Here is a 27,338-nt window from a genome sequence, read left to right as displayed (position 1 = left end):
GTGTCCTAAAAGTCTTTCACCAACATGCCTGTCCCATCATAGATCAGTGGGAGGTGTCTGAGAAGATACACTCTGGAACACACTGGGAGGAAAGTCTTATTTACTAGGTTTTTCAGTACAAGTGTTGAATAACTTTGCTTCAGGAGACAACTATTTTCAGAAGCAAGGCCTTGGACATTCTTGGAAACAGAGCTGGAGCACAGATCAGTGCATGACAGACTTTGCTGGCTTCCAAGCAAACCCTTAGCAGGATGACATCACAGGCAATAGCATATCTTATTTTAAAATTGCATTTTGACAACTAACTTTGTATTACCAGGTTTATTCTTGAAAGGGAAAAAGTCAAGATTAGGTGAGCTTCATTCATCCTGATATTATGTTTGGAAAAGCAGGTAGCTATAAATTCTTACAGCTGACATAATCATTTAAGGATTGTGGGAGAAAAGGAAGTGGAAAGTGAGCCATGGCATATTTATGAATTAGACAATCCTCTACTGCTATGGAAACTGGTTCTAAACCAAGGAAACAAAACAATCCAATGGGTCTAAGAGCATGCACACCTACTGCTTAAATCAATGAGATACAGTTCAAAAGATGCTATGCACACAGCCAGTCACAGGGGCACCGTGACATCCTCCCCTTGCATATATCACACTGGCCTTCAAAAAAAAAAATGGATGATTTGATTTCTCCATTGTTGATGGAAGGAAAGCACATTCAAACTCTCATTTCCTTTTCTCTTTTCAGTGCTAGTGCAACACCTACCTTTTCCAAGGCTCCCTGGCTAATGGTCTGTGTGGGTAACATGAGGGTGGCATCTCCAGAGTGAACACCTGCATCCTCCACATGCTCCAAAATAGCATGGGAAATAACCTGCATACAGCAACAAGAGAGCAGTTGGTCATCTCCCCCTCTCTCATGAACTGTTCCTTCATCCTCAGCATAGCCTCCTGAACAATTGTATCCAAAAGAGGATACAGATGGGTGGGAAAGTGAATTTTCCAAGATTTTGAGGAGAATAGGCCTGAAGCCAGACACAAGGCATATGAACAAGGAGATTTTGTCAGTGTCTTTCATACCAGGGTTAAACAAACCATGAACATGATAAAACCCACCACAGCCTGGAGATACGAAGGCTTCCTCTCTCTAACATACGTGGACTCAGAAGGTAAAAGCTAATTAAGCTTTAAACCAGCTCTCTAAGTTCTGCTGGCCAGAGCACAGAACAGCTGTCATTCCCCACCAGAAGCAAGAATGGACTAACATCATTGATACATTATTTTTTGCCCACTCTGATGGTGTTTTTATCACAGAGAAAAGCAAGTGGAAGAAATTCAGGCCTAAGGACTTAAATTGAATGAACTCCATCAAGGCACACTACCTCGATATCAAAAAAGTGCCTGTGTCTGCTGGTTAGAAATTAGGATTGAAAACAGAATATTTCTGTTCATTGATAAGTTTCTGGGTTTTTTGTGAGAACTGTCTTTGCTGAATAATTAAATGCAAGGGGGCGTTGTAATAATAAAATAACTGTGGCAATTGCATAACACATGCTGATACAGGTCTGATGAAAGTAATTCCTGAAGCCAGTGATTTGCAAATGCAGTAAAAATTGTATTCTAAAGGATTAATTTACACGGATAAGCAATGCTTAAAAAAATAACTCTTCAAACGTAATGGTTTTGAACCTAAAATGAATTCTTCTTGTTTCTCTACCCTTCTCAGTACAAATCCATGGCTGTATAGTAAATCATTCAAACCACACATTTTTGCAAATATCCAAGCCGGAAAAACAAGTTTACTATTAAAGAAAAGCAAAGTACTTACTCTTCCTGCCTTAGCTACAGCATCCATTTCCACCTCACGGGCATTTTCAATAAATTTAGTGAGCACCACAGGGTGATCCTGTCATCAAGACAAGAAAAAATAAGAAACTTTTTATTTGAGACTATCTGGAGACCATCCAGGCTACTTTTGAAGAAGAATCCCAAAAGACCAATCTATCAATATCCTTATTTCCACAGATAAGTTAATTTTGAAAGAACATAATGGGCAAAAACGTGGCATGATTTCTCCAAAACCACTGAGGCAAAAGTTTGAGTTCTCCATAATGACACCATGAAATCTGGGGCAAAACCACAATGGGCTTTTATGTGAGATCATGGCAAAAATAATATAGTGAGATGTGCATGGATCCAGTGACCTCTGATCCTGCCTCTCAAGGATGATCCTTACCTCCAAGATCTTCAATTCTTCCTCCCTTTAAGCCTCCCAGACACCTCACTGAACATACTGCTTCAAGTAACTAATCCTTGGCATATTTAATGACTTTGTAGAGTGGCTGTTTGCTACTTTAGTCATGTATTTTAGACAACTGATCCATTCCTTTCTAATTTCCCTGCCTGGTTTCCTAAGTCTCCCAGGGAGAGGTTGCCACTAATTATAGCTGGCCGGGAACAACCTGTCCTTGTCCCTCAATACCTGCTACAGATTTTTTTCCTTCTTCTTCCTCCTACCTGGGCCTGGGATGCTACCACACACTTCCCATTCCCCTTTAATACTTTCTCCTCCCAGACACTTGCTTCAAAAAAATCTAATCTTCATTCTTCTTGGCCAGCATTGTGTCTCAGCATTTTACCTGTCCCATCCACTATTAACTACTTGTTATTTATTAGAGAATAAAACGAAGTATATGACAGTCTGTGCATGCTCAAAAGGCTCCTCTTGAAAAAATGTCAAGCAACTCCAAAAGTTACAAGACACAAGCAACTCCAAAAGTTGCAAGACACAATTCCTTCCATTTATCAGTGCAAGGGCAAATTCACAGGCAAGGACACTGTTTCATAAATTTAGTGGCTTGTGTCCTGTAACTTTCTGTCTTGCTGCAGTTTTTCACCGCAAGATTTTATATGTGCACACAACCTTGTTTACTTCAATCTGTCTCAACTCACACAAGAAGTCTGGTACATTATTGACAACATAAATGCCATAATGGCACAACACCAGAACAGCAAAGTGGTTAACACAACAGAACAACACCAGTCAGGGCCTTTACCTGGAGATGCTCTGCTGGATGGAGCAGAATTAGCTAAGGCTTTGTAAACAGAAAAATGAAGCCTGTGTCCCACAAACATGATCACAACTAGTATTGGTAGCTTCTGTGGGACCATTCACTGACCACAAAGCCTCAACAAGGATGAAAAACCCTTCCTAATTTAGAAGCAGAACACATTATTTTTATTCTGGCTTGCTTTTTGCTACCTTAACTTCAGCTATACCATAACTTCTGTTAATATACAATACTGGATGAAGGAAGAAGTCTTTCTTTGGCAGTCTGACTACACTAGCAAAAAATAAGCATGTAAATCTAGTTTTACAGATCAGAACCAGACAAAAATCAGAATCAGAGCACCCAAAAGTTCATGTTGTGCAACTGATCATGTTTGCAGCATGTGGCAGTGCCCTATTTGTGAAGCAGAACTGGACATCCTAAGGATTCCATGGGAACACCCTCTCTTTCCCCTAAGAATATGTCACATATTGCCAAGTCTGCAAGTGTAACTCCCACCAAAGTCTCCTGCACCAGGGATGAGACCTCTACAGCAATGAAGGACAGCATTGCCCAATTCAAGTCATTCAAGCTGTGACAACTTAAGGTGACCAGGGGGCACTTTCCTGGGCTTCAGGTTCCTATAGGGCATCCACTGCCATCATAAAGCCACCCGGCAGCATGACAAAGTGATCTGTCCCACTGAATGGGGCTTAAGGCCATTGTCTGGGCTGTTTCTGTGAGTGTAAACACAGAGTAGTTCAGATGAAGTACAGAGAGAAGTTAGTCATTTTGGGAGGCTGAGCACTGCTAAGAACCTGACACACTAGCACAGGCTGACCCTGTAGTCTTCTGAGAATTAGTTAAATAATTCCTTCTTATGAAAGTAACAGTGGTACTTTCCCTCTAAAACTTGTTCAAAGACTATAGTAAGTGGTCTCCTTGCCTCCACACTAATCTACCCTTCAGGATATTATTATTTTGCAAGGCATCTCCCTTTCATTCCACCATTTCTTGCTGAAAAGCTAAACTTCCATCATGTGCCTCATATACTTATAAACTGCATGGTTTTGTTCCTGTTCAAGCTTTAATCACCTGATTAATAAGCAGTAATATATCTGGCTTCCATAGCCATTGTGTTTTCAGAGTTCCTCTCTGACTTATTTTTAACTCCAAGATTCCTGTGACAGCAGTGTTTATGATACCATAGGACTGTTCTGAAAAGTGACCATTCAAAACAAGAAAGAAAAAAATAGAAGAAGAAAAAAACCTCAGAAGAGATGCCACGATGAAATTTTAAGTTGTTCAAAGAAGACAGACAAAACAACTCAGAAAAATGCTACCAGTTCTATGCTAGTTGGCAAAACTCGCCACTATCAAGCTTGGCTGGGGCAGGAAGGTCCCAGCCTATATCTATTTACATAATTAACTTGTCAGAAATGGATGCCTGGGCACAACAGCCAAGTACCATCCTAGATCCATGCAGGCATCCCAGCGGTGTCAGTAAGGATGCTTGCCCAGGATCCCATGCATGTTAGGGAACAAACTGAGGAGTCAAACTACAATTTCAGTGACTCCTCCCCAAACAAAGAAGGGAAAGAGTGAGGAAGATGCTATAAAGAAACAAAGAGATGGAAAACACAGTAGAGAAGAAACAAATAGAGCAAACACAAAAAGAAAAAGCAGTGGCAGCATGAAGACTGGTACCTGAGAGACTCTGGTGGCTTCTGCTAACAAACTCTTCATTTCCTCTTCAGTGAATACCACATTCATTGAGGACCCACTGTGAGACAGGAAAGAAAAGAAATCAGGTCAGCTTCCATTGTGATCAGCGTGAGGTGCCACAGCACAGGATTGCCAATCAGAGACTAGCCAAGGAAGCTCCTGACTCAAGCCACTTACCCCATCTTGATTGAAAGAGAGGCAGAGATGGTACCTAATCACCCTTCATTATACTTCCCAGAGAAGACAGGAGACCTCCAGAACCATAACAGAGAATCAAGTGAAGAACTATGGTTTGTGTAGCCTTAGCACTGCTGACAAATCCCCTTCCTGAGTCAAGCCTTTGAACCTTCCCCTGAGCTGAGGGAGGTGACTCATCAGCCAGACAGCTCCATTAAGGCCCAGACTTTCCCCATGGGGCAGCTTAGCTGTGAGCTCAGCTAAAAAAGAAACTTTTCTCACTTTAGCCCAGTTTCTCCCCAGTGACAGATGAAGTGAGGAATGCACAGGTCACTGGTGATGGTTGTAACAATGTAAATCCAGATGAAAACAGGCTATTCTTTTCTGGTCATTTCATTCTGTTCTTTCCCTAAGGTCTTATTCCTTAAGGGAGAGGCACAGTAGATGCAGACACTGTAATCTGGAAGCTACATTTGAGATGTAGCTGTCAGTAGTATCTGAGAGGGGGATCTGGGAGAACATGGGTCCAGAGACAGTGATTCAGGTGCCTTCTAAGGACAATAATCTCACAAAAAAGATGTTACATTGGCCATTTCTACCACTGGTGCACAGCTTCCCCTCTGCTTTGATGGGCACCACACAAAGGCTGCGGGGAAAAGTGGAAGACGGGTCTATCCCACAAAATCAGTTACTTTAGCCTAAGATAAATAGAAACAAGTACCTTGGTGACTATATTACTGGACTACCTCTTCAGTTGATGTAAATCAATAGAGTTCAATTAAATCTATGACCTGTGTCAGTAGCACCACTGAGGATGTGAGCTAGTGCACACAGTACATAACTGGTGGGGAAATGTATTTAGTTTTCCAAGGAAACTGGCAAATATTAAAGGTCATAGCTGCTCAAAAGATGAAGAAGTTTAGCTGTGGTCCTGTTGCTGCTCTGCAAACAGAGGACAGAGAGAGTGCTGTGTGAGGGCTTTTCACTCTCCAGTTCCTCAAGTTTTACATCCACTAGTTTTATCTTTCTCCCTGAAGTCCCCCTAACCTGCACAAACACCCTTTAGCAAATATTTAACATGGAAAGGGCCTATAATGGATTTAATACAAATGGAAACAATAGCTAAAAGAAGTGTTCCCTAAAAATCTGGAGAATTACATCAGGAGCAGTTTTTAACTTATACTCCTGACCTGAGGTCTGTTTTCTAACTTTGCTTGCAACCCCACTGCAAGCTTTAGAAACCAGATAAAAAAGTCACATTCAGGAGTCTCTTCTGAAGGATATTTCCTTGAGGTTTGAAGATATAAGAAATCCTTCTCCTTTCCTTCTTTTTGAATAAAAAGTGTGCTAGCCCCTCCTCCCCCCAAAAATTGATATTGTGCCTCTTCATTTTGATATGTATGTGTCTTCTTCATATGGAAAAGGACCCAGTCTTTAATTTATTTTCACTTGCAAATTGTGCCCAGCAAACTGCCTCTCTGTGCCCAGTCATCCAGCTATGAAGAAACTCCTCGAAGATCATTCAGAATGTGTGAGTTTGCTGTGTGTACGCACCGGTGTAACTCCCTCAGAAAGTCTAACTGTTGGAAATGTGGGGCTCCACACAATGTCTATTTAATGATGTAGGAACAGATACATTTCCGGAAGAATTTGTAACAGAGTGTTAGAACTCGGTTTCTGCTCTGAAGGCTTTCTGCCTAAATGGTAACTCCCAAAGGCAGTTTCAATGCTTTCCTCCCCCCCTGCATAGCAAGAGTTCTCAGCCTTGCTCTCTGGCACATGAGAAGAGAGAGAGAGCCCTAACAGACATACACCAAGGCCTTGGGAAGGCAGTGGAGAAACAGAGAGGACAAAAAGGGCCCCGAGGGGGCAGGAGCTGGCCTTTTGCCCCCAAAGGCCCGATGCATGCGGTATCACAAAAAAAGTGGTCCTTGCATCTCAAATAAACCTTTTTTTAAATCTTTCCACTGCCTTGGTATTCTTGGGAATGTTTACCTTACAGTGAGAAGCAGCTGCCACCGCGTAGGGACATAAAACATGCCTGTAAGCGGAGAAGCTTGGCAAATAAGAAGCTGAATTCAAAAGATGCACTGCCATTTTCTGAAAACAGATGCCAACCCCAATAAATGGCCTCAGTATACTCCCTTCTGGTTTTCCTGGTGGCAAAAAATCTTCTGATTTAATTGTACAGGTAACAGTCTCAGGAACCTTAAAGATTATGCCAGATAGTTTGTGGGTTTGGCCTTAAGATATGAAAAAGGTAATACAGCTAAACAGATATTCTTATGAATATGTTCTCCCTTTGATCGATGCCTGATGGACTTAAGGGATCCATTGGCTTCCCTTATTGATTTGATCAGTTGTCCCATGGGCAGCTTTATGCCACGTACACCTAGCACAGAGCTTTCCACACATCCCTGAAATTACTCTCCCTTGTCTCAAAGAGGCCTTTGGAGTTCATCCCCTCCCTTGCTGAGCTCTGATGGCTGAGCCTTACCTCAGAACATAGGAGGGCCTCAGTAAACATGGGTAACTCACTGAGCTTGCAAATTCAACTGCGTCTCTCTAAAGAAAGGGAGGAAAAACACGCTATGAACAAGAAAATATTTTAAAGTCATACCAAAATTTCAACACTGCCTGCATTTGCACTTTACTAGCCAGTAAGATGGTAGGGGAAGAAGACTGCAGCCTGGTTCCCAAACTGGCATCTTCAGACCTTCCCTGTCCATAGATCTTCACCAGGAAAAAAAAAAGCAGTGCCAAGACACCTCTATTCCTTTGCAAATTCCACCTGCTAGAGCAGCTCTCAAAGCCAGCAGGCCAGACTAGACTAGCCTGACGGCGGCGCTAACTTCTGCTGGGTATATACCCCAGGTTGTGTAAAGGTGATTTAAAGACACTTCTTCTCCAGTATTCGCCCACTTGCAGCGCTGCTACAGCATCACTTCACAGAGACCAAAAAGTTCTTCAACACTGGCAGTAAAAAACTGTTAAATATCTTCAGAATCTTGAAATGTATCAGTGAGTCAGTCCCAGTGAGCAGATGCACAACCCCCAGCTTCTTCATAATTTCCCAGAGGCACATACCAACTTACCAGTGTGTTCACAGCCTTCCAGGGAGCCTGGGCCACATGCAGCTCATCCAGAACAGCTGAGAATATGGAGCGATCTTCTGCCTGGTCAATCTGTAGAGGATTTGTGCCAAGGATCTTCACTCCACTCTGGTGAAGTGGCACTGCCAAGTTATTGGGAATCTGCCCTCCTACTGAAATAATGCAGCCACTGCATCCCTGTTGGCAGACAGAAAGGAGCACGGTCATGTCCAGGTTAACTCAGCAGTAAGAGCTGTTACAGACAGGAATTCAATATTCAGATTATGTTTGTTTTCAGGTTGCTGTGAACAAAGACAGAGCATAGGACCAACAGGGATGACCAGAGGGCTGGAGCACCTCTCCTACAAAGGTAGGCTGGGAGAGCTGAGGTTGTTCAGTCTGGAGAAGATCCAGGGAGACCTTATTGCGACCACCAGTACTTAAAGGGAGCTTATAAGAAAAAGGGAGAATGACTTTTTACACAGGCAGATAGTGATAGGACAAGGGGGAATGGCTTTAAACTATAAGGAGAGATTTACAGTTGCAAGACAGTAACCTCCAGAACAGAGGCAATGGCACACAAGTGGAATTTATGGGGGGTTTTTCTGCCAGCACTGCTATTTACTAAGCAAATCGCCTTTCCTAGCTCCAGAAGCCAGTCTTTGAGGAGTGTAACAAAGTTAAGCAGAGTCTAGTTCAACAGAGCCCAACACATCAGACAGCACGTGACGGTGGATTACTCTGGACACACTTAGCCCTTTATTTTAATCCACGCTCCTTATTCCCAACTAGCTCCTCATTTCTTGTAGTTCCCTTGACAGTAACAAGTATTTCAGCAAACTGTCATATGTGCTCATTTCCACACAGATTATTTGTAAGCACTTTAATTCCAGAGGCAGCTGAGGCAGGGGAAGTGGCACAGCATCCACCAGACACATTGGAGCATTTCATATCTGTCACTGGGCAGCCATCACATTTTAATTGGGGAAATAATAAAGAGTAAATAATGACACAAGTGAGCTTGCTTGCAAACACATATCCTTCTTCAGATGCAAATACAGACTTCTTTTTTTACATAGAACTCCTAATGTTTTCAAGTACAGTCTAGTCAGATGTGAAAATTTTCAACAGCAAAAAAAGGCCTTAGAGTACCTGCAACAACTATGAGGACATGAATCATCTTTAGACTGTGTAATAATTGAGGGTAATTAAATAATGGGCACTCTACTTCCAAATTAAAGCTGGTGAAACTTTGCTCAAAGGAGGATCTTGCCCACAGTACAGCTGCAGTGAAGGCTCTTTTGAACTAAATGTGTTTTACAGTTTTACCCATTTCAAACAAATGGAAAACATAAATTAAGTGATCCAAAGTTTGGATCTCAAAGATAGAGGAACAATGTTCTTTTACTTAATAAGTGTGTTTTTCCTGAAGGAGGTCAGCCCCACTGGCCTTCCTGCAAGAGGAACTCCTTCATCAGGGATTTAAAGGGATTTGGAGTGGCAAATCTATAAGCTGAGAGCAGGATGGACTACAAGTGACTGCGAAAAAAATAGATGATAAATGCTGGTACAACCCCCACTCAACTTTGATGTGGTTAATTTCCTACAATAATAAAAATCCACTAAAAAAAGTCTGGCATTTAAACAGCACTTATTATCACAAAGTCTACAAGAGTATTATTTGCTTAGCAGGCTAATACACAGTGCTGGAGGTGATTTTTTTTTCCTTTTCCCCAGGCAGTCACTACTGGGATGATATGGTGCTGCTGGCCAATAGCAACCATCTGATAGAGCTCAAGACAGGCAGTGAAAAATGCCTCCTTAGCGGAGGGTGGAGCAAGGACAGAGGCTGTTTTGTGCCCACACAGGGTTGTCTCACGACACTGGAGATCACCATCTCCAACTTGTAAGAGAAATCTGTTCCTTAATGCTTCCAGACCCATCCAAATCAGACTAATTCTCTCTAGTCCCTGGGCCCCTTACCATCCCACATGGATGAGAACCAGATAGTGAATAAGCAAACTCCTTCTTGCAGCTTGGAAGGGTTCCTGTTGGATAACAAGTTGGCCTACCTTTGCTGCCAAGGTAACCAACTTCTTAACCTATCCTCAGCATGTCTGAAATGTGAATGTCCCAGCTAACAGCTTCTCCTCAGCTGCTGCTTATTTCTTCCTTTAAAACAATTCTAGTTACTGAGCCTCTAACATTCAAAGACTGCCCACATCAAAGTTAGGATGGCACTAGGGTCTCAAGCCCTAAGGAGACAGAGGAGATGGCTTATGCAAGTAGATACCAAAGAATCATATACTCATTTTTACTCAAAAAAACCCCATAAATTGAACCTAGCTGCTGCTCACTTCTTCCTTTAAAATTCTGCTGCTGTTTCCCAAAGGATGTTGCTGCCCAAAGAGCAGTCACTGTCCTGCCAGGGAACAGGACTGCTCCACTGAGAACGTGGGCAGACAGAAAGAGATGCCACTGCATATCACTCTATCATCAGCCATATTTTAATTATAAAGAAATTGAATAACATCCTTGCCATTAGATATCTTTAAAATATGTGCAATACATAATCTAGTGAAAGAAGCCTAGAGGGAATTATTCTTCCCTTTATAACAAAAATCACTCTTTTTATTACTACGTTGGTTTTATGCCATTAGTAATAGAGTTGGGTTTTCTTTTTCCCTGAGTTTGAAAACAAATTAGACCATTAAAATTGTACCTAAGAGCCTCCTTTAGTTTTATTAATTGTTTCAGAATTATTTTAGAAACTGAAAAATAATCAGTAGAGGCCCTCAAGCAGATAGATATTAAAACAAAGAGGGAACATCTTCAGAAACAAAAAGCCAATAAATCTGAAGGAAGGGATTTTATTTTTTTTTTTAAATTATTGTCCTCACAGACTACCACCTAACTTTGCACATTCAGAGTAAATTAAACTCTGCTCCAATACACAGCTCAGTCTCTGGTGAGTCAGAGCAGCTGTGAATGTCAACTGGAGGTAAAAGAAGACACAAAAGAGAGAAAGGAGGGACAGCTGAGTACATCCCTGGGATAAGGCTGTGTGAAGCTGTGAGCATCTCTTGGTAGGCAGGTTCCAGCTGCCTCATTCTTGCTGGTAACCTTGCTTCTCAATGCAGCCTCATTTGTCTAATCACTAAAACTGGGACAAGTCAGTGCACCTATTTATTTGAGCTTAACAGTTGCCCAAACTTTGCTGCTAATCCTAACTACACTTAGGGAGCTGATGAATCATCTCTACTGAGGGCACAGGGGTGTGTCCATTGTTTGCTGATGGTTTTACCTACAGTTTGCCAACAATCCAGGACTTTTCAAAGTATTTGCCACAGTTCACTGCCTATTGGAACATCATAGGAGGCCAATGAGAGGTTAAAAGAACAGCCTGACATCACGGCACTATTCATGTTTTGTATATGAAGAGGGGAGAGATGGCTGTCTTGCAGGATTGGTGAAGGATCTCAGAATCAGATTAATTTTAACTTGATCATTTCCTTAGAGACTGACTTCCAACTGCATTTGCCTGAGGAAGCATTTTGTTAACAGGATATTAGCATTGGGCTCACTCACTTTTTTAAGAAGAAATTACATATAACAAATAATACATCTTACACTACATTGTGCTGGAGGTCTGGGCTCTGTCCCCAGGTCTACCCATGTCCTTTTGCATGACTCTGTGCAGGCTACTCTGTTCCTCAGATACTCAGTTTCCCTACTTGTAAATTAGGCATAATGACACCATTTCTTTTTGTTGCTACTGAAGAAAAGTGTTCTAAACAGCTGAGTATTTACTATTCATCTTGGGAATTTTTAAACAGCACAACCTGATTTTAGGCTCAGTTCTGATGACTTTAACACCCTCGGAGCAAACATCAAATAGGTTGTTTTCATACCCAAGCAGTAGCAGTAACAGAAACCTCTGCAAACTCTTACCATCTCTCTTATCCCCCTTTTTATTCCTACCACCTCAGTTCCTGCTGCCTCCTCCCTACCCTCTCTCCTCTCACAACCGTTTTTTGGTTTTCACAAGCAGGACAGGCTAAAAACAGACAGAACTGGACAGAAGCAGAGTCCAGTTTACGAGCATGGCTTGCTGAGCTGGGGAAACTGCCAACAGTGTCCTACCCCTTCAGGTCTGGGTACCACAGAACGTTGCTATTAGACTTTGAGATCTGCATCACCTCCCATCAAACTTGCCAAGCCTTGCCATGACAAGCAGGATAATGCAATTTCAGTATATTTGCGTTATTCTTTCCACACTTTTTTCTCACCCAACCTGCTAATTACTAGCACTCTGTGTAGAAATGAGCAGTTGCTGCCTCATCACCTGTATCTACCTCCTCTTTGATCCTGCAGTAATTAGATGCTGTGTTTCATCAGTGTAACTTGTCTGACAAACTGTCACACCAGTTTGCTCCACGCCCCAAGCTCAGAAGTTCAGTTCTGTTAAGTAAATAAGAGTTCAATGCTTTTAGAGCTGAGCCTCATGCATAATCCTAAAGCATTCAAAAATCAGGCTCTGAGTCCAGAGAGCCTGTCCTAAATCTATGTTTTCCAGTAGTAATCTGAGTTTACAAAAATTTAAAGAAGAAGTAAAACAACATGTACAAATAGGAAAGTATGAACATGCAATCTAAAAATGGTCCTAGTCAGTATTTTGCAAATGGCTGAAGAACAGAGCCTCGAGACTGAGACTTGAGTTCTGATGAGAAACCAACATTTTACATATCGGGGCCAACTGTTTATATTATATATACTCTCATTACAAAATTTGTCTGGGACTCTTCTCCATCTCTTAGATTAGCACTTCTGAACACTTGAAAACTCCTAAGAGAGTAGTGCAATATTTGGATCAGCTGCAACATGTTTTGGCTTGATGGCAATTCCAATGCCCCTTCCTGATCTGCCTGCCTGTATGCTGGACCACATCCACAGCATTGCCACTGTACTGCAAGGCCAAGACTGCGAGTTCCTGAGCACACATTAGCATGATGTTCTATCGCTTCAGGTAGAGGACTTGTGCTTCAAGGGTATGCTTAACTACTAAAGCCCAGTACCACAAGGACAGAACAATTTGTGCAATGAACGACTGCAGCAAATTAAATCTGCTTGCAAATACTGCACAATATGGCATCTCAGGAAACAATTTAATATTTATTTGGCATTCATTACTGAGCAGTCTGCTAGGAACATTAACGATGTGTAAAATGCAACAATGGGATCCAAACCAAAGAGCTTTTGTGAGCAAGCTCTCTCCCCTTGCCCCTAGCTGCTCTGCCAAAGCAAGCCAGTGACATGAATTTTGAAAAGTTTAGGTTCTTCATGGCTTTTTATAGAGCTTCTGTTTTTTCTTTACCTCATATTGGTAGATGTCCAAGATCCTTTCCAATGACAGCTCCTCAAAGTACAGTCTGTCACACTCATCAAAATCTGTGCTCACTGTCTCCGGGTTGCAGTTCACCACGACAGTCCTGTTGCCAAGCTGACGCAGCGTGCGGATACTGGAAACAGCACACCAGTCAAACTCCACGCTACTGCCTGCCAGGAGACAGAAAAGTGGGCAAAGAGAGAAAGGATGTAGAGAAGAAAACATAAAGAGACATCCTCAGCACTCAAGGTAAAAAAGGAAAAGGAAGAGGGAAAAAAACCAGCATTGCATCCTGTTAGCTCAGAGCAAGAAAGCTAATTTTCCTCCCACGGAAATCAATCGTTCACAAACATGAACCCCCAAACACAAGAGGTAAGTTGGCTCAGCTGCTCGGGAGCGTCAGACCCCTGCGACACATCTGTCATCCTGCGCTCATAAACACTGATGGCTGTTCTTGCTGCCCATCCAGATACTGCTGCCTCCCAACCAATAATTAAACCAGAATAAATTAAACAGGCAGAAGCTTAGAGTTGACCAAATTGAGTTCCTGTTGTTTTAAGACAGTGCTGCTTACTCCAGGAAACACAAAGCATTTTTACAGGTGTAGTGTAAAGAACAGAAGACTGAAATGGTTTTTACCTTCCAGAAGAGCAGAGTATGGCTAAACCAACAACAGAAAAATTACAGCACAGTAGGTTTGACTTTCCTGTGCACTGACTCTAGGTAAGGCAGGTTGGTAGAACAACATTTCCAGAGCAACTCTGTGATCCTCTTACCTTAGTTTAAAGCCACAATGACTATTGGCAACACTGTGGGGCAAGCATGTCCTACTGTCCTGAGCCCTGAGTAAGCACTGTGGCTACCTCGAAAGGTAAGAGGCTCAGAGGGAATCACCTGGAGCTTGGGAAAGCACCAGGACTTAGTGATTAGTCCTGGGACAGCTGCAGCACTTGTGATCAGGGCAGTGCTGTGGCTTCAGGGAACACTGGAATCAAGACTTGTGTGAACAGCTGCTACTGTATACATTTCTATGCTCAAACATCTAAGAGGGGTAACACAAACAGAAAACAAGGCATATTAAAGAACAGCATTAAATGGTTATGCTTACAGTGTACAAGAAAACCTTGGCCTCATCATGCTGCATTCACAGGCATTACATGATCATTAACCACTGATACTACTTTTACATATAATTGTGTGACAACATACATTGGAAATTCAGGCTGTGTTTAATTGCTGGCTCCACCACCTAGTCACAAATAAATGATTGGCACAGGTCACTCACTGACAGGCACGTAAGTTGTTTCCATACTTCTATCAAACAAGAACCTCAAAACATGTCTAAGCCTCGGCTAAAGCCCCACAGAAAAGAGAGGAAAATAAAACCTGAAAGTGAATGTTTCCCAGAAGGGACACCAGGTGCTTGTTCACTTTTTGTATTCCACTTCCATTACTCAAGTACTTTTATATGCATAAGAAACCTCAACCTGGGAACACAATGGTCATCTGCAGCCCCCATCTGACTGCTTCAGATACAACCTGGGAAAACATCTTAACACTTGTAAGTGTATTCCAAGCACATCCAGTAATGGTCATGTCCAAACACGGGAAAAGGGAAGGCAGAAAATAAATAGAATAGGCAGAAAATAAATAGAATTACTAGTAATGACTGTTGTAACATAAGCAGACACTGCTCCTCAGAAGACAATGACTACATCAAACCAGGCATGTTTTGAACTCACTTTCAGGTTTCAATCACATTAAAATCTAAGTGCACACCTTAAAATTTGCAGAGCACTCTGCTGACCCACGCAGGTGATGGAATATATTTATACTGCTTTCAGGGCTGACTCACACAAACAAACCTCCTCTCAGGACAGTTGATCCCTTCCTGGCAGCAGGTGAAGAGCAAGGATTGCTCTTTACCTGAGCAACACCTCATGGAGCACAGTTCACTTACTGCAGCTCAGGCTCTCTGGGAGCGAGAGGCTTCACGTGTGCAGGAAAGGTGTGCCAAAGACTGAAGTTCAAGAGTGTGTAATAGCACTGATTCACATCATGTTTTTATTTGGCATATCAGCTAACAAGAAACTTCAAAAGAATCCACTTCAGTTTGTACAGTTTTCTTTTTAAACACAGAATATAGCATGAGTTGAAATGGCCTCACACTTCCCCTAAATATTTTTATTTTGCAAAAGTGTCAACATATTCAAGATTTTCCTGCAATATATTTACGGATAGTTTCAAATAAAACTCATAAGGTTGGGGTTTTTTTAATCTAAAACTCAGTTTTCATAAAGGAAATAAGAAAAATAGTGTCACATGTTTAACTTCCACCCAAATCATTTAGCCCTTTCTGACCTGGCAAGAAACGCTAAGTTGATCCCACTGAATTCTGATTACAATTCTGAGAGCATAGAGGAAGAGCACTCTGCCTACTTGCCTTAAAAGGATAACCAGAGAGGGAAAAAAAAAAGAAATCAACTTGGCTATTGCACCTAGGAAAAAGTCTTTCAGAAGTACAAGTAATGGTTTCCTTTAGTAGCCTCTATTTAATTGCAACTTCTTTCAAAGAGGGTCTTGATCTAATCAAAGCTACAGAGCAGGTGAGACCAAGACCGAACCTGCATGGCTAATCGAAGGAATGAGGAGTTTTAGATGGTCAGTGCAAAATGGATTCACATACATTCAACTAAATTATGAAAGAACACTGACATCTTTTTCATGTCTTTTATAACCATGCCACACAGCACGTTGACTGGAAGAAGCATTCACAAAAAATAAGCATAATCGTGGAGTGTTGCTCCTGATTTCACTCATCTCAACATTCATGCTGGAAACTGAGTTCAAAAAGACACGTCCTACAAACAAAAACAGGAGTGCAGCATGTGACCTCTCCATCCGAGCAAAACAAATGGATGCAGTTTTCAATTTCAGCTTTCAAAACCCATCACCACTTCTTGCAAGATGCAGAGCAGAAATATTTCTGAATAACAAGCAATTTTTTTCTTGTCAATAATTGCAAGCTATTTAAAGGGATCCATTAATAGAAAAAGTCAAAGTCATCATATACAGAATTCAGCAGTCTGTCTACCCAGTACTCACAGCCATGAAGAAACTCTTATGCTGTATAATGATCTGAGTGGGCTGAAAAAACAGCATACAGAGAATTGCTTATACAAAAGCAGCTGAAAAGATCAAAATATTTTCAGTCACCTATACTTGCAGCTGTAAAATGCATAGTGTGTAACAACACCCTCGTGAGGTGGCAGTAAACATGTAAGACAGGTGCAGGAACAACAAAATCCTCATGATGCAAGTTATCAGGTTCTTAAGACCTTAACATGTGAAAAAAATAAGATTAAAAAAATTCCACAAAACTTTGTGGAAATTACAACTAAGTATTAAGTGAAAAGTAATAAAATATTCCTGTTTTTTTCCAGGGTGTGAAATGAAGTCTCCAAGCAAGTATAAAAGGCAAACCTTGTGTTAGGAATTGATGTCCTGTGCACTGTACTCTGGAGGGTTTTGTCACCATATGAGAAGAGAAGCAAATGAACCACAAGAATATCTGAAGGCGGCTTGAGGGTTCAAGGAGAACAGAGGAGTTGTAAGAAAGATTTACCTATGTGATATGGTCCACAGCCCAACACCATCACTCCACAGTCATCAAATTTTACATCATGTTCCTGAGAAGGGAGAGGAAAAAGGCATTAGGATATGTACTCCACAGCACCTTAACTCCGTGCTTTTCAGGATAAACAGTTTCTGGTGCTCAGCTCATATCCAACAGTCTGATCCTTCAGGGCTCAAGTCTGATCTCATTTACTGCAGTGTAAATCAAGTCCAACTCTCCTGGAATTAGTGGTGCTGCACCCAAACCGAAGGAGACACAGCACCTCTGATGTGGCTGTTTGAGCAGCCATAAGGAGCTGTGAACATTCACATAAAAATGAACGCCGGGATGAGATTAGTGAAACGTGAGTTGTGCATTCCCAGCACCTATCTGTGCACGTACAGGTGATATGTTAACACAGGGTCATTAATGCTAAATGCACCGGAACAGGATTTGAGCAAGAGAAAGTTCCAAGCCTTCTGTAAGGGGACTATATGTAACACCATCCAAAATAATTGCTACAGAGACAGAGACATTTGCAAGATCTCCAGAAATAATGTGGCATAGAGGAAAGAGATCAAACCAGACAGCAACGAGGCTTGTTTCTGAAGGTGCCTACCTGCCCGTTGTACGTGATGTAGAGGTAATTAGTCACTGCTGGGTATTCTGCTGCCAGTGTGTCAATCTGTATGGGGAAGAAGACAAGGGATTGTGACTCGGCCAGTGCAAGATCTTTCCTATGTGCGAGTGGTTTGGGTTTTTTTCTTTTCTCTCTTTCATTTTCTACTGCTATTTCCGTCCTATTGTTTTCCTCTCATAAGAAGGTGATCTGAACTGTTCTGTGCAGCATATGCCTGACCTTCCCCCCAGACCCTACAGTTCAGTCAACACGACACTCTACCATCTCTTTGTAAGCTGTAGTTTTAGCTTTGCACCTCTTTGGTGAAACATCTACACAGCCCAGGAACCTGCCCTACTCGCCAAGGCCTTTGTTCTCTACTTTGTCTGGCAGCATCAGTTACACAGATCTCCATTTCTTCAGGTCTCTTGCCCCCTTTAGTAGGGCCATCTGGAACCTTCACATCCTGCTCTTGATTCCATCTTACTCCCACACTGAACACAAACATGCACACAATATCACTTTGAGATCGTGCTGAGTAGCAGCACAGTTACTACATATTTCTGTTACAGTATAACTTTGTGCTTTGATAATTAAATGGTACACAAAGCAAGAGTGATTTTCAACCACCCCTTATATGTAATTTTGGGAACCCAGAACAATTTTCCTACTAGGCTGTTCACAAACTATTTGTGTCACCTACTCATCCCATGTTATACATCATGACTAGTCCATCTAGGACACCAGCAACTGCTGATGTTCCCTGAATGAACAACTGAAACATTTCTACACAGAATACTGAACAGGGAACAATATTAAAGCAGTCCTGACATGAATTTTTACACACTATACCATTTGAAAAACCTGTCCAGCCTTCAAGTAGTTTCAGGAATCCTCAGTGGCTGTCCAAATTCTTGTGAATAATGGAGAACGTGACCTTATGTCATTAGCACCATGTTAAGTGTCTGCTGCTCATTACTGTTGCTAATAGTGTGACATACTTCATGGAACAAGAAGAAACATATGCTTTGAAGGCACATATGCAGGCACAAGTGGAATGACCTTATTAAGGGTACCTTGGCACACAAATCAATCCAGCACTGCAGTGCCATATGCAGCTGAAAGAATGCAATGCAAGACCAGGCACGTTTCCGTGGCCAGGTGAGCCATAGAAGAAAAACAGCAGCTGGGGAACAGAAGGAGATTTGGCACCTGGAATTGGGCCCGAGGATACAGACAAGCTCTTTCAGAAACATTCAGTAGTTTGGGTTGGGTTTTTTTTTCCCTTTAAGGACAGAAAACCAGCTGGTGGCAGTTTAATACCAACATAGCTTAAATGCAGCAGGAGAACACCTAGTGACGCTGCCACGATTACCAGATGAGCTCATTAGGCTCATGCTATCACAGTGAATAGCAAATGAACCCATAACAGTAGCAGACTTCAATTACAGCCTATAAAAAGTTACTACCAAAAGAGAAGCCATATTATGCTTTTCATGGTCACACCATGGTGGGCCAACATTCTCAGCCTTTCCCTGAACCCCCATAGCTGTGTTTCCCCCTCAGCCACGCAAAATACAAACAAGTATATTCTGAGCATCTCTTTCGGAATGTTCATGGTCTTACATTGATGCCTGCAGTGCAGAAGGAACAGCTACAGGGGTGAAACGTGTTCTCCTCTCATGTCAACATCAAAACTCCTGTGGACGTTAACAGAGCCAGGGGTTTCTAAAGACACGGAGGTCTCCCGCCCCTTGCACTCCTGGAAGCCCCCAGCAGGACCACACACGTACCTGTTTCACCCAGGGCACTATGTTCTTCCTCAGCCTCAGCTGATGGCACTGGGCTTCAGTCAACCTCAGGCATTTCCCAATCTGTTTGTCGGAGAACCCCATCTGTTTGGCTCTTCTCAGTGTCTCTTCTGGAACTGTTTCACTGAGATTAAATAAGAAAAACACCTCTGCATGAGGCTTTACAGGCATAGCTATAAGATACATTAGTGCTTGTGTCCTCTATACTCCATGGAGTTGCTATAGGATCATGCACATGAAAGCAAGAAAAGGAAAAAGACTCATACATAAAAGACCTTTTTTGCACTGGGTGCCCACCACAAATATCTATGAGGTAAAGTCTTTCTTTTCCTGCATTTTTGAGGCAGGAATGAGTGATTCACAATGATGTCCATCATCCCCCAGGCAGCACTCTACATGAGGCTAGTACAAGTTCACTGTATGTACAACACTCATATGGTCATTTACCATTTCAGCCTCCACAGAGGACCTGCAGTGATTCCTTTCTTGGATTCAGTATCCCTACAACTCCACGCCCAAACTTTAAATTAATATCTTTCTTACATTCTTCCTCCCAGTCTAAATTTTAAAATACAGGTCTCACCAGACTGGCTGGATCAATCATAATGTATGTCCTGCCTCTCACTGCAGCTGCCCATTTATGCCCAAAGGCATAAAAATCCTGAAGCTCTGGGACAAGCCATTCAGAGGCATAACTGTGACCCAACCCTGCTAAGCTGGGAGACAGCTGGTCTCAAAACACTACAATTTGTTCCAAACAAGTCTTTCTTTCTGTTGTTGAGGATGCCCTGCCTTACTTCAGAAATGGCCAGTCTTTGGAAAAAGCCTCTGACTTCAGAGATCCATAGTAGAAATGACCTTCAGAGGCTCACATACAAGGTGAGTTTTTCCTTCTGACAGTCTCGATATATCTTTTTCCCTATCGTTTGTACTGCTTCTTGCATTAGGAAAACAGAGGGGGGGGGTAAACTGAGTAAAGCAGGGACACCTTTTATGATTTCATATTAGTAACCAGGGGCTCTCAATACTTCCATACCTTGTCCTCCTGGTTTTGCTTTTCAGGAGTCCTACTTTCTGTTGTTAATTTCAAACACATTGCTTTCCCCTGTCATCTCTGTAGATCAACAGCTCCCCATCCATTTTGCTCTTGATTTTTTTCATCTTCTCCATTCCCTCTTTATTCTCTCCACTCTTTTCTCTCCTACTCTTTGTTCCACTTTGTTTTGACTCCACCAAAAGCCCTTATAGTTTCTGCCTGCCTCCGTTTCTAAGTTACCTTTTCTAAGCTTAGCTTTTACAAAAACATAAAAAAGCTTATGTATTTTTATCAGCACAGTCTGCTTTTCATCTTCATTGCCAAGAGCATCCTTGCCTGCCCAATAAATCAATATTTTATGAACAAGCAAGCTCTGAATCAGGAAAAAGGAAATGACTAACAAACAAGCAATTTTCCTAAATCAGAGCTTTGAATTATGTCCTTTGCTTGACAGTATTTTTAAATAGTATTATTTTATTTCAGTGGGATAAGAGGGGTAAGACAGCTTTATTGGAATGTGTCAGGAAGCTGAAGCATGAAAGAGAGTCATTGGATTGTATTTTCCACTCTGGCTTAGGCACAGAGAAGCTCTGCTGCCCTGGGTGAAGTCAGGCTAGTGCTAAACAGGTGAGAATCACACAAGTGCCAAAACAGCTTGTTCTGAGAGTAGAACTGGGGACCAGAAACTCTGGGGCTCAAATCCCTGGGTAGGTGGGGTTTTCTCTAGGAATTCCCCAGTGCCACCTCTCCTAGCCATGTAATATGAGAACAGAGCACTCCACCTATCAGCAATAGCACAGCAGAAAATAATAGTGAGCATTTGCAGGAAGAAAACAATCACTGTAACTTCTACCCTCCACACTGTCTCCCAAAATGCTTACTGTAACTCCCATCTTCCACACTGTGTCCCAGCCTGGCACCACAACCAGCTTGCTCTGCCCTCAGAGAACTGCAGGCAGGAGTACCACCTACACCCCGGATCCTCTCCAGAACCCTTCACCATATCACCCTTCTTGCTCCAGCAAATCCTCCTCTTTGTTAGAGTCAGAAGGAAAGTTGTAGAGGGGAAGTGTTCAAGGCTGGGTTGGACAGGGCTATGAGCATCCTGGTCTAGTGGAAGGTGTCCCTGCCCACAGCAGGGTGTTGGAACTACATGATCTTTAAGGTACCTTCCAACCTAAGTCATTCTATGATTCTATGAAACAGTCCTTCCTAATCCATCAGGTTGAGCTTCCCAGGTTTTGGATATCCCCGAGTAAGACCCACTTTGTGGCACTACAGTACATTAAAGACTGTGGTTCCCATGCACTAACGCTACCACACAAACTCCTCTGCTCCTCCTCAGCCCTTTCTGCTTTCTGATCTCAGCTCAGAGGCAGGACTTTTTACATAAAGCATGAGCACCAGAAGTGAAAGCATGGATAGGTGTTTTACAGGAGCAAACAAAGCAGAATCCACCAATTCTCTGGCAAAACTGATGCTAGCCATCACCAGCTATGAAGGACACAGCCACACTAGATTTCTCTCCTAGACTCAGCATTCCTAAAGTATGAGTGAGCAGACCTGATGACCCCAAGAAAATAAGCCTGTTTCAGTGGTGTTTACTCCCTTGCCCTCCCTCCCTTCTGCCTCAGGAACACACATAGCTGGCTGTCATTTGAGTACTGACAGACACAGAAAATTGCCTTCATTTGCAGCTTGTTTCCACTGCATTTTTTCTATCTCATTATAACAATATCATTCAATGTCACCCCCCACCCCAGCAGGGTGGCAAATAAAAGCAGTGATTATTTCACGACATGATTTATTTGCCTTGGGCTAGCATCTTAAATCAGGTTAGGCCACTTACTAATCCATGCAGAACGGAAACTGTTCTTGTACAGGACAACCAGCATGCAAGAGAAAAGCCGAGTCCCTAACAGGGAAATGGAACATTTATTTCCATGCATTTTTTCCCCTCTGCTACTCCCAACGCATGATAGGAGCCAGCAGAATCTCTCCATCATGTTTAAAGGCAGCTGGATCAGAGAATTGCAAATCCTTAGCACTGGTATGGAAATCACGCTGCCTCTCTGCATGTATTGGACATACATGTTTATAAAAGAATAATTTCTATTTACTAATAAAGGTAATTTTTAGCATTTATATCTCAACTTTCATGGAAATCATATAAAGAAACATGTAAACAGCATGGTAGTGTGATGCTCATCTTGCAGATAGCAAGCAGAGGTCCAGGGGTGTCCATTTTTAAGATCCAGAATTCCCACTGCCTTTGCTCAAGGACAGACCTTTAGACGTGCTGGAGACTCTAAAGCCAGCAAGAGGTAAAATCAGGCTGATCTCTTTGAATGTTTGAGTGCATATAACCCTTCAAGCTCACCAGAAATCCAGGGCCAAAAAGAGAAGACAACAATTCTCATTTCTGGCTATTCCCAAATATATGAACCAGTCCTATATCACTGCTTCCCACCTCCCTTGGAGCAACACTTACTTTTCCAGCACAGAGCAAAAAGTCTTCCAAAGATTAAACTCCCTCACTGGTTTACAATCCATTCTGAAACAAGGGAAGATTAAGTGGCCATGATTTTAGATTTCTATAATGCTTCTTTTTCCTAATATTTGCCTTTCAAAATGAAAGTCAGGAGTTTCAGAGCTTCAAAACCATATGATTATATTTTAGCACACTGTCATAATCATTGTGGCTGTTCACCCCCTCAGAAAGCTAAAGTCCCTTGCACATTTTGCAGTTTATAAACAATACAAACCTTTCCCCAACCTTGCTTGTGACTCCATTTTAAGCTTCCAGTGTTGATTTGGTGTTGCTTTTAGTTTAAAATTCCACCCTGTCATCTTAGGAACTCCATCCACTCACTTCTTCAACAATAAACAATAAAAGGAAATGGAATAAATTCCTCTTAATTAGGAAATTTTCACCTGGCACAGAGGACCTGGGGAAATCTATTAATTGACTGTAGGAACGCTGGCAGCACTGCAATTATCAGGAGAGCCTGCTCTCTTCAGCGCAGCCCTCTCTTCCACTTGACCAGCTTTCATCTGATCCACCAGTTTAGGAGTAATACTAAATAAACATGCCAGCAGAAAGTCCCTGCTTGATAGGGGAAGAAACACTCTTTTTCTTGTCTCCCAAATCAGGCTCTGCTTCGTTTTCTCCATGTTGCCAAGTTTATGCCCATCCACATATTACTTAGGCTGATGTGAATGGGTCTTGATCAAAAGGACCAGGAATATTTTGTGAACAAAGACCAAAGCCCGAGCTGGGAGCATTTGGGACACAGCTACTGTGTCAGTTAACAATTGCCCTGTAAGCCCACAGGCTCACCTTGCAGGTCACCTCTGCTTCATCTCAGCAGAGGAGCTGCAAAGATGAGCAAGATCCAGCTCAGCCCACCTCTCTTGAACTCAGCTCCTCTGTACTCTGGAGGGATTTAAACCCACACTAAAATTTAAGCTCAGTTTCACTTTGGCAAGCAAAGTGGGCCGAAAGTAAGAAGTACTGGAAGCAAAATGCCTTATGCCCAATCCTTAGAGAGCTCTTTGCTTCTCAGTAGTCATAGGCCTGGAGGGTTTCAAAAGCCTGCTTGATTTCAGGCTGGATTGCATACAAAGACATATTGTTTTTCCTTTCCTCATTGTCCTGCTCTGTTTCAAGGCTCCTAGTGGCTTCCTTGATTACTCCTGATATTTTACAAGATTTTGAACATGCTACAACTAAAATAATGAGATCAGGGTAAAAATTCTCTCCCTGCTTCTCTTCTCAGGGAGATAGATTGTTACTGGTTTTACCCTCCTGAGAAAGTCATGAGATGACTGATAAAAAGCTGTCAAAGGAGCTTTCAGGGAAGCAGGAGCAGTAAACCAACAAATCTCACTGAACAACTGCCACTCCAGCATCTGCACCTTTAACATTCTGGTTCCCTGGCTAATAAATCTCATTCTGGAGATCTTGATTTAAGTAACGTGAACCTCACACTGTGCCCTAAGACCTCAATGACTCACCCAGAGGATTAAGTGATGCACTGAAGCAACAGCTCCCTGGGATGCTTACTCAAAGCCTATTTTCTACCCCTAGTAAAAGAGAGCTTTTAGGTCTTTGCTGGGATGCCACAGTACAGACTTGCCTGCTTCTGGTATTGTACATACTGGTTACAAAGATTCCCCAATGGCTTTTTTTGGCAATGCTTGTATATCCTCTGTATCAAGGAAAACACGCATATTGTGTTTTCACAAATGCACAGATGCTTTGAAAGAAAATATTACTGTGAAATTATTACTGATGGCTCTATAAGACAAATAGAAAGTATCATAAGTCAGATCCACACCAAGCACAACCAACAGTGCTGAGTAGCTGCTTGTAGAATATTCTCCTCATGTACTGCATTCCTAAGATGTTTCTAGTCTTCCCTGCCCCACAGTTCACAAAGAAGACAAAAGTAATCTTTCCAGTTAGCTAGAAACAAGCACTACAAATATGTCAGTGACAGCTCCTCAAACAGCATAAATCAGCACAGCCTCATTTGGCATCACTGGACCTGCTCTGCTTGATGCCCACACAAGACCTGCCTGACAGCTCTGACTTGTCCCAAAAGCACACAGGTCAGCAGAAACACTGCTGAGAAGAGCAAGGATGCAGCAACCTCTGTGGAAGAGCACAGCCTATTGATGGCCTGCCTGAGCTTCTCTCCCTGCAGTGCTTCCCAGCTCACCTGCTGGTGCCAGCACCTGTGTTTCTGTGGCTACTCCACCACAGTCACGTTTTGAAATCCAAGCCATGCTTCCAGCAAGCAGCTTTCAAGGCACACATGGACCCAAGGACATGAGATCCAAAAAGGAATTTGCAATAAACGCCTTCTCCCAGGGGCTGCTGAGCAGAGCACCCAGCTACAAACGCTGGGCTGAGTGGGTCTTCACCTTTCCACTTTTGTATGCTTTCCCTTCTGTTAACCTGTGCCTCTTTAAGAACAACAAGAGCAATACTCAGGACTGCATCTACCCCTCTCAAGCAAGCCACAGGCCAGGAGGCGTTTTCACTCAACACCCACAGAGCAAGGACATAGTCTCCTCGAAAACAAAGCTCCAAAACATAAAGTTATCAAAATATGACTGGTGCCATCATTTCTCACTGTTAGTAGGCTGGCTACTTTGGTATCCACCAAAAGGATGATCTGCTGTTTTTATTAAGGTTATTTTGAAGAGTTGAGATTTAAGGCAACAGAGTGCAATTCACTGCGCTGCCAGACTGTCTTTGAGATTTTGGGCAAGCTCACCATCTCTGTGCTTAGCTCCTCAAAATGGGGGTTTATCCTGCTCCTATTTTCTCACTTGAATTTTACTTTACAGTCTTTTATCAATATTGAAATTTGATATTCAACCAGACTTTTATCCTCACGTCACTTAGGCTTAAGTGATGATTTCACTATAGCTGCCTTCCCTTTTACCTGTATTTAATGGTGTTTGTTGTACGTTCTCCTTGCATACAGTCATAGTTCTCAGAGACCACAAAATCAGGAACAGATGAAAATAACCATGGCCACATGCAAACAAATCTTCACTGCAACTGGTCAAAGAACATTTGAAAAGATGCAAATTCTAAGAGAGGCTTTCCCTTGCACCCAGGCCACCAGTGTCTTGAGTCAAGTACGTCCCAGATGTTACTGGGTTTCAGCTGTGCTCCTGGGCATGATGACATTACTGGACCCTGTTTCAAATCTGACTCACTCTGGACTGGGTCCATAAACTCTGGCCTTAAAGTCTCATCTCACTCCTCACTGTCTCGGACATGTCCAAATTTCCATCTCCTTCATGAGCTGTCAGTGTGATGAACAGCTATGGAATCACTGCAAGGCCCTTCCCCCCACTTTTTGCTCGCAGGACTGGTAAAGCCAAATCTAGGGAAAGAATTTCCTGATAACAGCACATCCTGTTGCACTACCTCTGCTCCCTACATCATCACCAATTCATGGACTGACTGCATAGGATGGTGCTTGCTCCTTGCGTGTGCATACGTGTACATGGTTTTACTTTTGTGTGTGCATGTGTGTTGTGGGGCAGGTTGTAGCTGAGATTACATCTAGGCATAAAGGTAACTGGTAAGTTTCCACTTAAAACGAAAAGTATGTAGGAGAAACAGCAGAGTCACATCTTTGACATGTTTGTGATATTGATATTCTCACAAGTACCCTCCAACTGGCTTTCTTTTCCCATTCCAGCTCAGGCCATTTGCCTTCTTGCAGCCCCATCACATGACCTGAAACAACTCCTCCATCCTAGAGGGCCCAGAGGCAGAGTCATATGGAAACATTGCCACAGCGTGTCAAAGCTATAGTCTCACCAGCACCAAAAGTAAATGGGGCAGAGTGTCCTCCCCAGTCCCTACTGTCTCTGCAAATGGCTGGCCTTGCCTCTACACCATAGAGAACGCACATTTATAGATCAGAAAGTCCCACACACACATTACATTATCCCAAACAACCTTTCTCACATCTAAACAGATTCCTTGCATATATCAGTGAGGCCTTTTGCTCACCTCTGAATCGCTGCACATGGTGAGGATGCAAGGCAGCATGTGGCGGGGAAAGCTGCTCGCTGAACTGTTCACAAAGGCCTCCACCTGCCTCTGATTCCCCTTCCCCATCTGCCTGTCATACCCACTTGTTCTAGCTCTAAATTTCCCCTTGGCAGAGACCATCTCCTTATTACCGGTCTCTACAACTGCTCTGCAGGGCCCAAATCAAGACCCTTGGCAGAAACATTACTACAGCTGCATCCAAAACCTCACTTCAAAGTACCCCCAACCTCATCAAGAGACA

General features: G+C 42.5%; 1 protein-coding gene across 18 annotated transcripts in view; it reads right to left on the bottom strand.

The window, feature by feature from the left end:
- Positions 1 to 27,338, bottom strand: part of CPS1 (carbamoyl-phosphate synthase 1) — a 326,177-nt gene that overhangs the window by 182,336 nt on the left and 116,503 nt on the right. For all 18 annotated transcript variants that reach the window (XR_001877123.1, XR_001877125.1, XR_001877126.1 and 15 more), the window contains 9 exons: positions 19,458 to 19,599; positions 17,665 to 17,730; positions 17,055 to 17,118; positions 13,418 to 13,599; positions 8,047 to 8,241; positions 7,449 to 7,516; positions 4,757 to 4,832; positions 1,828 to 1,905; positions 766 to 873 (listed from right to left, as the gene is read on the bottom strand). Coding sequence is in view for 8 of the 18 variants with exons in the window: in XM_017829484.1 (XP_017684973.1) it covers positions 766 to 873; positions 1,828 to 1,905; positions 4,757 to 4,832; positions 7,449 to 7,516; positions 8,047 to 8,241; positions 13,418 to 13,599; positions 17,055 to 17,118; positions 17,665 to 17,730; positions 19,458 to 19,599 (979 nt within the window). In the remaining 10 variants the exon portion in view is untranslated. The remainder of the gene's footprint in view (positions 1 to 765; positions 874 to 1,827; positions 1,906 to 4,756; positions 4,833 to 7,448; positions 7,517 to 8,046; positions 8,242 to 13,417; positions 13,600 to 17,054; positions 17,119 to 17,664; positions 17,731 to 19,457; positions 19,600 to 27,338) is intronic.

The sequence above is a fragment of the Lepidothrix coronata genome, unplaced genomic scaffold (genome assembly GCF_001604755.1).
Source record: "Lepidothrix coronata isolate B3197 unplaced genomic scaffold, Lepidothrix_coronata-1.0 Scaffold165, whole genome shotgun sequence".
Classification (NCBI taxonomy): domain Eukaryota; kingdom Metazoa; phylum Chordata; class Aves; order Passeriformes; family Pipridae; genus Lepidothrix; species Lepidothrix coronata.
Note: the sequence above shows the minus strand (reverse complement) of the source record. Positions and strands in the feature narration are given on the sequence as shown.